Below are 12561 nucleotides of genomic sequence, written 5' to 3'. Positions count from 1 at the left end.
TGATCTCCTAATAACCAGCTTACATCCCCCTTAACACCACCTGCCAAAGAAGAGGCATTGGTGGTCTGAGGTGCAGCTGCGTCCTCCCTGGACTCTCCCTCTAAATGTTGACATCTCACCAAACACAATCATTATGCATGTTGTTGTGCCTGAATGCAGTCAGGTAGGCAGGCTGTTGTTTCAGCACTAACCTGGTCGTAGCCATGTAGAGAGCCGCTCCGCAGCGATCAGCCCTTTTCAAATGGCTTCATTCACGCAGCAGGAGCCGTGGATGAGACATGAGAGGAAGGAGAGGAAGGGGGGGAAGGAGAGAAGAGAGGGGGATGAGGGATAAAGGGGAGGAGGGCGGATGAGTTGTGTAGCATGCCAGGAGGATGGGAGGAAAGAGGAGGAGGAGGAAGCGGACGCAGCCGAGGGAGATAAAAAGAGCGTGTTTTCCCGGCAGACGGAGGGAAACCACTGAAGCTGGAGAGGTGTCTTCTCTTTCTATTCTTCACTCTCTCCTCTTTTGTCCAATTGAGGCTGATAAGCTCTCGTTCTTTCTAGCAACCTGCACTTTCCATTCCTCCTTTTTTTGTTCCTCCGCTCTCATAGCCGTTGGATCATCCACCTGATTACTGCGTTAGCTTGTATCCAAGCAAGACTCCTCTCTCGCGATTTCTGCTCCTCGTTCTCAGAATTTCACGGTTGCAGACTGACAATAGATGAGAAGAGATTGAGGGAGAGTGTGCAAGTGGATAGAGACGGAGAGAGAGCGAGAGAGAGAGGGGTGTGTTAGAGACAGAGCAAATGAGGAAAGAGATGGCTTTCACTTTGCATTCCACCTCGACTTGGTGCTGGTGCACTGAGCCTGCTGCTTCCTCAATTATTCATGTGCTTCATGAATGGACGGCTGACATCACCAGCTTTCAGGTCACTTTACATGCGAAGCTCCCTCTAAATCTCACAATAAGCCAGACCAGGGTTTGTGGTAAACACAGTTAATGGTTTCACACAGACACACACACACGCACACACACACTCTCACATAAATAAACTTCCTCTGAAAGCTAGAAATTAACTAGCAGTCCAAAACCAGCAACAGTAAATGCAAAGAACAATCCTCTAAGGTTTACAAAATAAAAAAAAAAAAGCTAAAGAAATATAATTTAGAACATAATGTATCTCAGGCACAAGTCAAAACAATATCAAAAAAGTAGAAGTATTGCTTAACTTTTGGCCATTTTCCAACAAATAATTACAACAAAAGCCCCATTACAAAACCAATATTAACTAAAATTATTCTTTGAGCTCACTGTCTCTTGAGGTCACTGCTTTTTAATTGTGTGGCATTGTCCATTAAGTAAATATAAATGAAAGAAAAGATGAAATATTATCTGTTGTGCATCATTAGCTTCTATTTAAAACTGTACAGGTTTCAGAGCCCCAGGGCAATGAAACTCGTTTTAATGCTTCGCCAAGTGCAACTTTGGCCATTAGTCATTCCTGCCGCAGTGTAAAGTGCTTACTGCAGTGGATTTCACTGATAATTATTTTGTATTTGAGGGAACAACTTTTGCAATAACCACATGTGCTCCTAAATACCAGAGACGCAGACTAGTCACATGAGTTGGACTCAAGTCAAGCTTGAGTCACAAATTTAATGGCTTTCCAAACACGTGCCACAAATCAATTTATTTATCCTTATTTCCCAAATCAACTGTCATTAACATTATTCAGTCCCAGCAAGTCAACACTAAATTTCCCAGATCGACTTTGTTTCAACCAATCTGACAACATCTAATCAAGCTGCAGGAGAGAACCACGAAGAACTAATGTTATGCTACTTAGTGGCATTTGGAAAAAATGTCACCAAATATTATTTTGTCTCTGTACAAAAATAAAAATAAAACATATATATTGCAGTATGCAAAATGTGCGGATCAAAAATTGTAGATGGAGACACAACAACTTCCACAAACTCATTTAACTAGTAAGTTCAAATTTTACATAGCATTTAAAGCATTTATGAATTTTGTAAATCTACATATTATTACTCTGATGTGAAAATGTCATTAAATTTGGTGAAGAGAGCATCATCACTTGTTTAGGACTCTAAACTCAAAGTTTAGGCCTTGGGACTTAAGTTCAAAGACTAGAGAGTTCCTTGAGACTTTAAAAACATGACTCAGTCCTACCTCTGTTATATACATATGGGAAAGGTGATGTAAATTTCAGAGGAACCTACTAAAAAGTTTTACATTTTATGACACTTTCAAGACACTCACATAATTTACTGTTTTTTATGTGAATATGTTTAACCTGAGTGAATTATCAAAACCTGGTATTTTATTTTGTGGCAGTTCTAGTCGTAACAGATTTGGCCTTCTGACATGTCACGGCACTAAAAGCACAGACGCACATTATAAAATGTTTAAGGGATCAATTCCATTTAGCTGTTTCAGGAGCCTGGCATTGAGTTTACCAGCTCACTGTCACACAAGTCCAAATGTAGTAAAAAAGTTTAACAAATGTCCAGAAAAACTGTCATAGAAAATGCCACACCATGCCGTACAAATTTGCATTCATCTGATGAAGGTTACAGTCTCCTCATCGCTGCACGCAGATCTGATGTTTTCTACTTTTCATCTCTCCAGTGGAAGCTTGAGTGACACATTATAGTCACATCATGCGCATCATGATTTTTAAATATTTATGTCTTTTTTCATTGCACTTTGCTGCACATTGTTTTTATCAATACATCAACTTTTCTTCCTCAGCTAAGCATAAATTAGTAATTTTTGACTTTTTCTCCAACTCTTTATTATGAGAGTATAATCACGCCCATGTTTCCAACTATAACGAGGCAAAATGTCTGCTGTCACTTATATAAATTAAAACATTAAGGAAATTGTCTATCATTTGGAACATCATATTGAACAGTCTGTGGGTGTATTGTTAATCCTTCATTTAGTATTTAGTATCTTGGTTAACCCTTTGAAACCTGGATCAACATCACTTGTCTTGTGCTGCTTTTAGACACCTTTCACAAGTATTTAAAACCTTTGAACTTTGAGCAAATAGGTTTGATTTCTTTCAAAAATATATGAAAAAAGCAATGAGTGCTTTGGTAATAAATGTTTCACAAATAGCAAGAAAATATAGACAATTATTTTTAAAAAGCTTGGGGAAAAGTCTAAGTAAAAGAGGAAAGCTAGGGGAAAATGTATAGGGAAAAAATATATTTATAATTATGACAATTACATTTTTAAAATTTTGTACAAAAACCTTTTGCAGTTGATTTTTTACTAACTTTTTTATTACAAAATTTCAGGTAATATTTTTGCACTTATTACGAATTTCTTGCTAATTTTTTGGGTCATTTCTTCTTTCGTTGGTCGATGCCTTCTTCCCTTGTTTTTGAAAGAAATGATGCCCATTTGCTAAGGTTTCAAGGGGTTAACTGAGTGATAAAATGCTTTTTGGGAATGAGGCCTAGGTTAAAAAAAATGTCACCCATACCCTGAAAGTTTTAGAGTTATGGTTATGGTAGTTATGGATTATACATTTACCACAGTGTTGAACTAACTGGTGTTTCCATATGCAATCAAGAAACACAATTCTTATCAGTGCTATTATATATCAGTACTATTACTTGTTAAAATCAAATCATCAGACAAACAGTTTTACTGAAAAGTAAGCTGATTTTAAGTCGATCCATTCACACATACATAAAGATGCCCACAGTCAGCAATCACCTCTGTATTGCTATAAAGAAGCAAACGGAGCCCTGAGCTGAGCTGCTGGAAAGACTTGACCCCGGGGCTGCAGCAATGCTGGCTGCCTCTGTGGGAGCGCTGAGCGGAGCTGTGCTGTGGAACAAAGGGAGCTGGTCCACTGAGCCGAACCACTGTGTGCCCAGATAAGCCCGCCCAGCCTCACACCAACAACTGACCTACTTAGGGGACCTCTGTTCTCTTTGTTGTTGCACCCAGCGGACACGCAGATGGTCAAATTGACCGCACACTCAGAGATATGGTTTGTAATGAACACCCACGGGCATTTAGTTGCTGATTCATTCTTATTATTCACTGATGACTGACAGACTTGACAGGCTTGAGTAGTTTCAATTTCATATTTTATCAATTCATTATTAAATGTGAGCAGAACACACCCCGAATGTTAAAGACTCTGGCAAATTTCTTCATCTTTTTGAGAGGAAGGCGTGCTGTTTACTGAGTTGTCATGGTGACATCAAATGTGGCGACGCCTGGCTAGGTTGGAAATGTCTGTCAGCCTGACTGTGTCTCGGCCGTGCAGTTGCCATGGCAGCCCGTCAAGCCATTCATGTGCACCGCCACTTGAAGTGTTCCCAATTGGAGGCAAAAAGAGAGAGCTGTGGGAGGGTGTGTGTGTGTGTGTTTGTGTGTTTGGAAGGGATGTTGCTGCTGCTGCTGCATAAAGCACTGACACACACAATTAGTTATCTACAAAGCCCGGGAGTTTAAGTGCACTTTGCTGTGGACATGTTTGGAGTAAGAGGAGTGACCAGTGCGTCACTGACAGCTGATATCTCTATTTTGACTCAAAGTTAGAAGATTGACAGAATTAATCAGGACACGCCAATCTCTGTGTTGATTTCTGTGTGTCAGTAAAGTACAAAAATAAGCAAGTACAATGTGAAACCACTGTATGTCAGCACCTTTGCTAAAACTATTTAAATCAAATCACATGAGCTAACTATAACATTTAGTCCCAGGCTTCATTAAACTGCCTAATTACCCTCAATGTGTGGCAACCAAAGCCTGTAACAGTTTTTGGGTTTCTATGACCTGCTGTACCTCTGAGTCCAAGAACCTGTTTTAAAAGCAGCTATAATTAAACACACTGATTTAAATTCAAGAGCACTACCCGGCCTGATGAGGTAATTCAAGGACTCAGTGGAGATGTCAGAGAGGGGCAGGAGGGGACAGGAAACTGGCAACCGGATTAAGCCCCTGTGGGACACATTGTCCCAGTGGCATGGGACACAGCCACTGCCATCTGTAGGGGATATATAGGCGGAAGGAAACAGGCTAGGCGACAAAGAGCAGTAGGCAGAGAGAGGTCAGACCTTGAGAGAAAGAGAGTGCGAGTATGAGATCCTAGTGTTGGGATAGAAACATTTAACACTTGTCGCATTAAGAAAGCGTGGCACGCTGCTTCCACACAGGCAAAAATGTCTGAAGGAATGGCTGTAAAAAAAGGGGGAATGACTGGTGTTATATTGCAAATGCTAGGCTGTGGTTAATTATATCCTCAGAATCAGAGCTGCATTGATTCATTCATTGATTACTCAAACTGTAAATTCATCTTCAAGTATTCTGATAATCAATTAACCTTTTGTAAACTGAGCAAAGTGGCTTGATTTCTCTCAAAAACTTTGAAAATAAGCAAAAAAAAAGTGCCTCAAGTAGGTGCTAAAAAAATATGTTTCTCTTTTTTTCTGTATAATAACTTTACTGAAGGAATGGGAGGGAAGGAAAACCTGAAATTTGTTTGTTTAAGTTGCAAAAAAGACCTAATTTTTCTTTTAAAGTGTAATGTAGGCTCAATTTTTAAGGTAGTGTATGTTATGAAGAATGAACTTCATAATTCTCAAAATTCTAAAAACTTTCAATACTTACTTAATACTTATAACAAAATTACTTTTGAAACTTACTTAAGTAATATTCTTATAGGTGACTTTTATACAAGTATAACTTTCACTCACCACTGCCAAGCAGTTATTTGTCAATACTCAAACAAGTTTAAAAAAAAAAGAAAACATGTAACTCGATAAACAAAAAGGGAAAATCTAAATCCTGTGTCATTGAATGTTTTGATATCACTTTTCACATTTAGCTGTTAGCACAGAACGCAGGTTTAATGAAACATAGTGGGCCTAAAGCTATGTAGATAAGGTAAAATATGGATTCCTTTTTTGTTAGATTATTTTAGGCATTTTCTGTTTTAGTTAGACAGTGACAGAGAGCCAGGAAAGGCAAGGGAGACAGAGAGGATGAAATGCAGAAAAGGGCCTGAGCCGGACTCGAACCACTGTGGTAAACACTCCACCTTAATGGTACACACTTTACCCAGTAAGCTACCACCAGATAGCAATTAAATACAGACAACTACCAGATGTCATGAAAACAATTACCAGTAAGTGACACAGAAATGTGTGAATGTTTACTGTACTTTAATGGGCTGGTAAACAGGAAGCTACTTTGATGGTTTATGATGTTAGGGGGTCAAGACATAGAGTGGAGAGGATCAGTTTCTTTTTGTGCTTAATGGAAATTGTCCTTTTTTTTGGGCAGGCCTCATTTGAGAAACAAGTGTATGGAACGCCAGCGTGAAGCCTTTTCATCAGACATCCATTAGGGAGAGGTACACACGACTGTCTGTCCCTGAATGCAGCTTCCAGTCCATTAATGATGAGGCTAACAGAGGCGGAGAGAAACAGGAATGTTTCCTCCCACAGCACAGCCAACACGTCCTCAATTCAACTCGTCAAATACTGCGGGGATGTCAGTGGTAAATGGTCCTGCACTTGTATAGCGCTTTTCTAATCGTTTTTTGACCACTCAAAGCACTTTAACACGACGAGTCGTTATCACCCATCACGCACACATTCATAAACTGGTGGCCGAGGTTACCTGCTACTCTATTTAACCCTTTGAAACCTGGATCGACATCAGTTTTCTTATGCTGTGTTCAGACACTTTTCACAAGCATTTAAACCTATGCAACCTGAGAAAATCTGATTTCTTCAAAAGCATGGAGAAAAGGGCAATTAGCAACTTGGTATGAAATGTCTGGTAAATGACCTGAAAATTAGCTGTAAAGAGAAAGAGAAAACTTTAGGGAAAAAAAAACATCAAGTAAACTAAATTTAGAATTATTTGAATCATATATTTAAACTTAGGTTATAGAAAAAAAATTATACAAATTTAACAATTTTTACAGGTCATTTCCTGTTTAGTTCTTTTATTTATTTTTTAAAAACTATAATTTCAGTTAAGTTTCTTGTACCTTTTCACTAATTTCTTGTCAACATTTGGGTCATTTTTTGCTCTTTGCCTTTTTGAAATAAATTTAGTCACAGATGCCTCACTTTCAGGTCTAAATATGATATTTAAGGTACCCTCCTGCACCTGTTGCTGACATTTCCAGACAACACGACGAAGGTTTATAAAGTTACTGGTTCCTACCAGTCTAAATTTTTACAGTTGTTATTAATGCAAATACAGCCATTGAAAATCTATTCAGTATATTTTCCAAAAACTCAGGCAGTAAGAACCTTCCTCAAGAAAATCCCCAAGAGAAACTTATTATGAAAAGGTAAACAAAAAAGTTGAATAAAAATAAATGGGAGATCCTGAAATGATCAAAAACCTGGGATACAGAATGATCTTATGCTATCCATAAAGTAACATTTTCTTATTTTGTCTCTTGTTGTATTAGAGGTTTTTTTGACTTGTGGTGAGGTAGAAAGTATTTGTTACAGTGTTTTAGTGATATAGATATGTGAACTATCTGTATGTTTGTGTGTATGTATAAATGTTTGTGTAAATAAATAATAGAAAACAATACTAGCAGTCTTCCTTGTTAACATGAACACATAATACCAATTTAGAAACACTTCCTTTACAGATAAATTTCATGCAAGCATCTGAATTTTCCTAAAAGGGACAAAAAATCAATGCTTCATCAATCATATCTCCTTAAAGAAAAAGAAAAGAAAAAAGAAAGAAAGAAAAAATAGTTGGTCATACTGGGAGAAGGCTGAAGAGTGTGGCAGGGAACAATACAGACTATAATCAGTGATGACAAATGGCTTGTGGGAAGGATGCAGTATAAAAAAAAGGGGGGGACAGGGAACGGGAGAAAGAAGGAGAGAGAGAGTTAATAAGCTGTGGCCAGGAGGGAAACAATTCTGCGGCTTCTCTTCACTGCAGAGCCCCTACTGTGAACTTGGAAGTCCATTGTGGCCCAGTCTGATGCTGCAGTGTTTTATCTATGAGGCTGCAGTTGCTTCCAAGCCTCTCTGTCCGTCCCTAACAAATTCTTGGCTGTGGACATTTCTAGATTTTGTTTTCAAAGCGAGTAGATATAGTTTTGCTAACGGGAGGGGGCTTAATCATCACCTCTGATGACCAGGTAGCTCATCGACCAGCAGTTCCCCTACAGTTAATGCAGAAGCTCTTCTCCATCTCCCTCTCTGATACTTTTACATATTGAGATTAATTTTCTTGGTGCAGAGGCCTGGGTGCTGCAATTTTCAAGTCAGTCTAAAATAGCCCAGAGAGACATTGGCAGCTCGGTATTGGATAGCACGCGCCTGGGGGTTTGGTTTGCATGTGGGGATCTGAAGCAGCCATGCATATGTTGGTGGATGCTGCAAGTTTTCAAAAGTCTTTGAAGTGCTGTTGGTCTGCATGACAACATGTATGATCAAAAATCTGCAGTCTCAAAGGGATTTAAAGTAGGGCTGTCTCGAATACCATTTTCTGGGCTAATATTTGAAACTTCTGTAGGCGTGGGGGGTAGTGGTAAGCGGTGGCAGACTTTTTTTTTTAGAGAGAGAGAGAGTGACACTGTGCATCCGCACCTGAACCCCAACAGTTTCAGCGTCAGGTGAGAGCGAGAGAAACCTTGCACCACACAGCTTCACCATTAGGTGAGGAAGAACCTGAGACCCCAACCTCTGACAGTTTCAGCGTCAGGTGAGAGAGAGACACCAGGTCAAATTATTATAGATTTACAAACAACTCATAATAACTTAACAAAGCCCTGTGAAACAGAAGCAGAGCATACTAACTAAAACAAATCTAATATTTAAGATGTATTCATTAATTTATTCTCACAAACATTGAAATGACATTCGGCCTCTCCAAAAAACAAACAAACAAAACAAAACAAAAAAAAGTATCTAAATCCCTAAATTGAAAAACAAACAGCTACCCAATTAACAAATATTCAAATAGCCAAATATTCAGGTCAAGCCCTAACGTAAAGGCAGACATTAAGGATTTCTCCTCAGTGTTTTACCTCTATTTTCCACTGCTCTGCGACTGTGACAGGAAGCAGGGAAAACACTGCAGTCACATGGTCTGATTGGCAGCGATCAATAAGATAAAGGAGCTGAACAACTGAACAAACCAGTTTGGGTTAAAGACATGGCATTTATGTTTGCAAGTCCACATTCAGAGTCTGTCCAACTGTCCTGCAGCAACAACAGGCTTGTCCACGGTGCCACGTGCAGAGAGTAAGCCTCAACTCGAGCCTGCTGTCAGTGCCTTGCTGTTGCTACAGCTGCTGCTGTTGGCTGTGTGTGCACATCTGTGTCCTAGTGCATGTGTGTGTGTTTGTTTGTGTGCAGATTTAAGTCACATTAAATGTCGTATCAAGAGCACACATCCCCACACTGGGGCCACTGCCAAATCCTGAGCAATCTCACACTCGCACGCATCTACGCACACACATGGTCTCTCTCTCTCTCTCTCTTCGTCTTATCTCTGTCTTGTCTTCTGACAACTAAGTAATACTGCAAAATTATCCCCCCACCATGCCTCTCAATCACAGCATGCACTGTGACAAACATACACCCAACAGGGAAGCCTGGTTTCCAGTCGGAAAACTCTTTGACACTTGCTTCTCCTGACATCACCTGACAGTACATCCCACGAGATTTTCTTATTACTTTGACCAATATTTTTGTTTGCATCACATCACAGTCATAATCTCAACTATTCTCTCTTTGATTTTTCTACATGTAAAGATACTTTTGCAATCTTAAATTCAATCTTATTATGTGAATTGTTTATTTCTGGACTTTTCTCTCCCCTATTTCTCAGCAGCCAAAAAAATAGAAAGAACAAACACATCTGCACTATAAAAATGTTGCGAGAGACTTGAAGAATCATTATTATTATATATTATATTATATATATTATATTATGTTCAATCTAGTGCCTGGAGAGCGATAAACCAGTTAGCGCAGATTAATCGCTGCATCCAGTGCAGATAAATACACTGCTATATCTACTTGGTTTATAACACGCAGGACAACAAATGCGCTGATTGAGGTATTGACTGATGGAATGACCTCGAGGTCACACCATTTTGCCTACGTAGCAGATTGTGCCTGGGAGAACAGAAGGCAGCTATAACAGACACTTATAACAAGAGTGGGATTTCAGCTGGGTTCTCTCACTAATGAATCTACAAGGGGAACTGATACTGCATCATTATCACTTGTTCCATGATTGATTTTTTTCCCCTTCAAGGTGAAAAGCTGAAAAGAAGCTTTTGGATTGGAGTTATGTTCAAAAATCCCTTTTGCAAATTCTTGATTAAAAGGTAAAAACATGGATGGAGATGCACCCTATTGGATATGACACAACTGCAAACATATGTGCCGTTACATAACAAGTAACGTGCAGAGTATACCCACTCAGCTAGCCAGACAGGTCATCTCCATGTAAGTATATATGGGATGCTAACAGATGGCTGTTCAGTGGTAAAGTAACCTGTGTTTGGTCCTGCAAACAGAGTAGTTGAGTCTGTGCCTTTGAATGATAAAGAGGCACTGGACTTCTAAGACAGACACACACATACAAACACAAACACAAAACAGGAAGACACACTGGCTAATACACACACACACACACACACACACACACACACACAATATGCGCTCAATCTGATTAATCTTATGAAGCCCTGAGAGGGAATGTTCAAAGCTACAGTCCACAGCCTAAAGAAAAAAATGACTGGAGGATCAAGTGATACATTTGACAGGTATAAAAAATAAGTGGAGAGCAGGGATGTTCACGAGAGGACGACAGACAAATATAGAGAGAATGAAAGAGAGACAGAGACGTCAGGGAAAAGAAGAGGTCCTCATGAAAGTGAGAAGGAAGGAAGCAGGACGCACGTTGCCGAAACTGCTCCCCCTCTGTTTTTTTTCTCCTCCTGCAGTGCTCTGTAATTCGTCTCTAAAAATATCAGGCAAGAAGAGGAGGAGGAGCATAAACAAACACAAGGGGAGGAGAGGAGGGATGGTGGAAAAGTGCACACACACTGTGGCAAAAAAACAGGTGAAAAAAGAAACTGAGAGTGGGGACCACCCGGATGTGGATTTGTTTGTTCATGTGAGATAATGAGGGGACGGGAAAACAAGTAAGAAGGACAGTGAGAGTGAGAAGCAGGGAGAGACGGAGGGAGCATGTGCCTGCTCTTTTCCAGGCAGCCACGTGAGTGCCTCTCCTCAGCTGCTTTGCTCACACTGAGCCCGCCAGAGGGGAGCAGAGCAGGGTCGCCACAGTCACAGTGAAAAAAAAAAACCCAACACACTAGTCCACATTAGCTGTACTGGATATACACACTCCGGTCAGGTCACAGCTTAGTGGTGTCCTGATCTTGCCCTTATTACATACTGGTGCATTTCCTGGAGATTTACATAACCTTATAGAAAGCATGGGCGAAGGAGGACAGATAAACATATTTAATGTGCTCTCTTTCAAAAGCACAGATTTGACGGTGCATCCAGCCTTGTCGAGAGAGTATGCAGAATGACATATGTCAACGCAGTCACGTGATATCAGAAAATGCTCACAGACATCTAGTACCTGACTGGGTTGTGCTTTGCATGCACGACAGCCTTAAAGCTACACAGAAAATCAGGTTTCATTCCGAATACACACTCATAAACAAAGAGAAAATCTCTGTTCAGCCTTACCAGGCGAGCTTGAAGCCTTTCATTAGTACAGCGAGGAGTGTCTGACGTCCATAGCGTGTTGTGGGCACTGGGCTGCCCGTTCACACCGCTGCATGCTGACTGACAGCCTGCCAAAGCCTCACCTCCCATACACAGAGCAGGAGAGATGCACCGAGGGAAGAAGGGAGGAGTGGATGTGGAGATGGATGGACGGTTGAGGGATCCAAAGTCTGGAAGGACGATCCTAAGCTTTGCCCACGTTTCAGCTACATTCCTTCACTTGTATCGGGGTGCCGCAGTGCTGAGCACTTGTGCCAGAAATTCACACCTCCCTGAGGTTCGTCAGTTTTCCCAAAAGAGAAGGAGGTGACCTGCGCCGCAATACTCACAACGCAAACTGCAGCACGCAGCAGAAGCACGAGGGCTAGAAATTGCAAATGTATGCCAACATGGCCGGTCCTTTTCCAACTCTTTTCTGTCAAGCTCTCACACTTTCCCCCCGCAGCGTCTGTTTGCTCGTTCAAACTCTCTCCGTCTCTCCCTCAGTCTCCGCTGCGGATGAAAGCTGCACTTGCTGCGCTCACAGTGAGCAGGCGCAGGATCTCTACCCTCCCCCTCCCTCCCTCCCTCCCTCCTGTTCTCTCTGTCCTCTTCCCTAGATGGCTCTCTTTCTCTATTTCTCTCCAAGATAAGCCTCGCTGGTCCAATGTGGAGAACTAAAGCAGGATAGCAGCCTCTGGCCATAACATCCCCTGTGAAATGACCCCCACCTCCACCCACCATGCTCTATGTAAGAGAAGGGTATTAACTAGGGGGGCAGGGAAGGGGGAACCTGC

General features: G+C 40.8%; 1 protein-coding gene across 12 annotated transcripts in view; it reads right to left on the bottom strand.

Annotated features, from left to right (window-relative positions):
- Window positions 1–12561, bottom strand: part of gramd1bb (GRAM domain containing 1Bb) — a 126877-nt gene that overhangs the window by 39695 nt on the left and 74621 nt on the right. The window contains exon 1 of one of the 12 annotated variants that reach the window (XM_088078703.1): window positions 11747–12270. The exons of 10 other annotated variants lie outside the window; for them this stretch is intronic. In XM_088078703.1, coding sequence (XP_087934829.1) covers window positions 11747–11769 — 23 coding nt within the window. In that variant the 5' untranslated portion in view covers window positions 11770–12270. Of the gene's footprint in view, window positions 1–191; window positions 576–11746; window positions 12271–12561 lie in introns of those variants that run through there. One more of the 12 variants, XM_088078704.1, reaches the window with a different exon arrangement.

The sequence above is a fragment of the Plectropomus leopardus genome, chromosome 6 (assembly GCF_026936395.1).
Source record: "Plectropomus leopardus strain MGB_pleo_1.0 chromosome 6, ASM2693639v1, whole genome shotgun sequence".
In the NCBI taxonomy this organism is placed as follows: domain Eukaryota; kingdom Metazoa; phylum Chordata; class Actinopteri; order Perciformes; family Serranidae; genus Plectropomus; species Plectropomus leopardus.
Note: the sequence above shows the minus strand (reverse complement) of the source record. Positions and strands in the feature narration are given on the sequence as shown.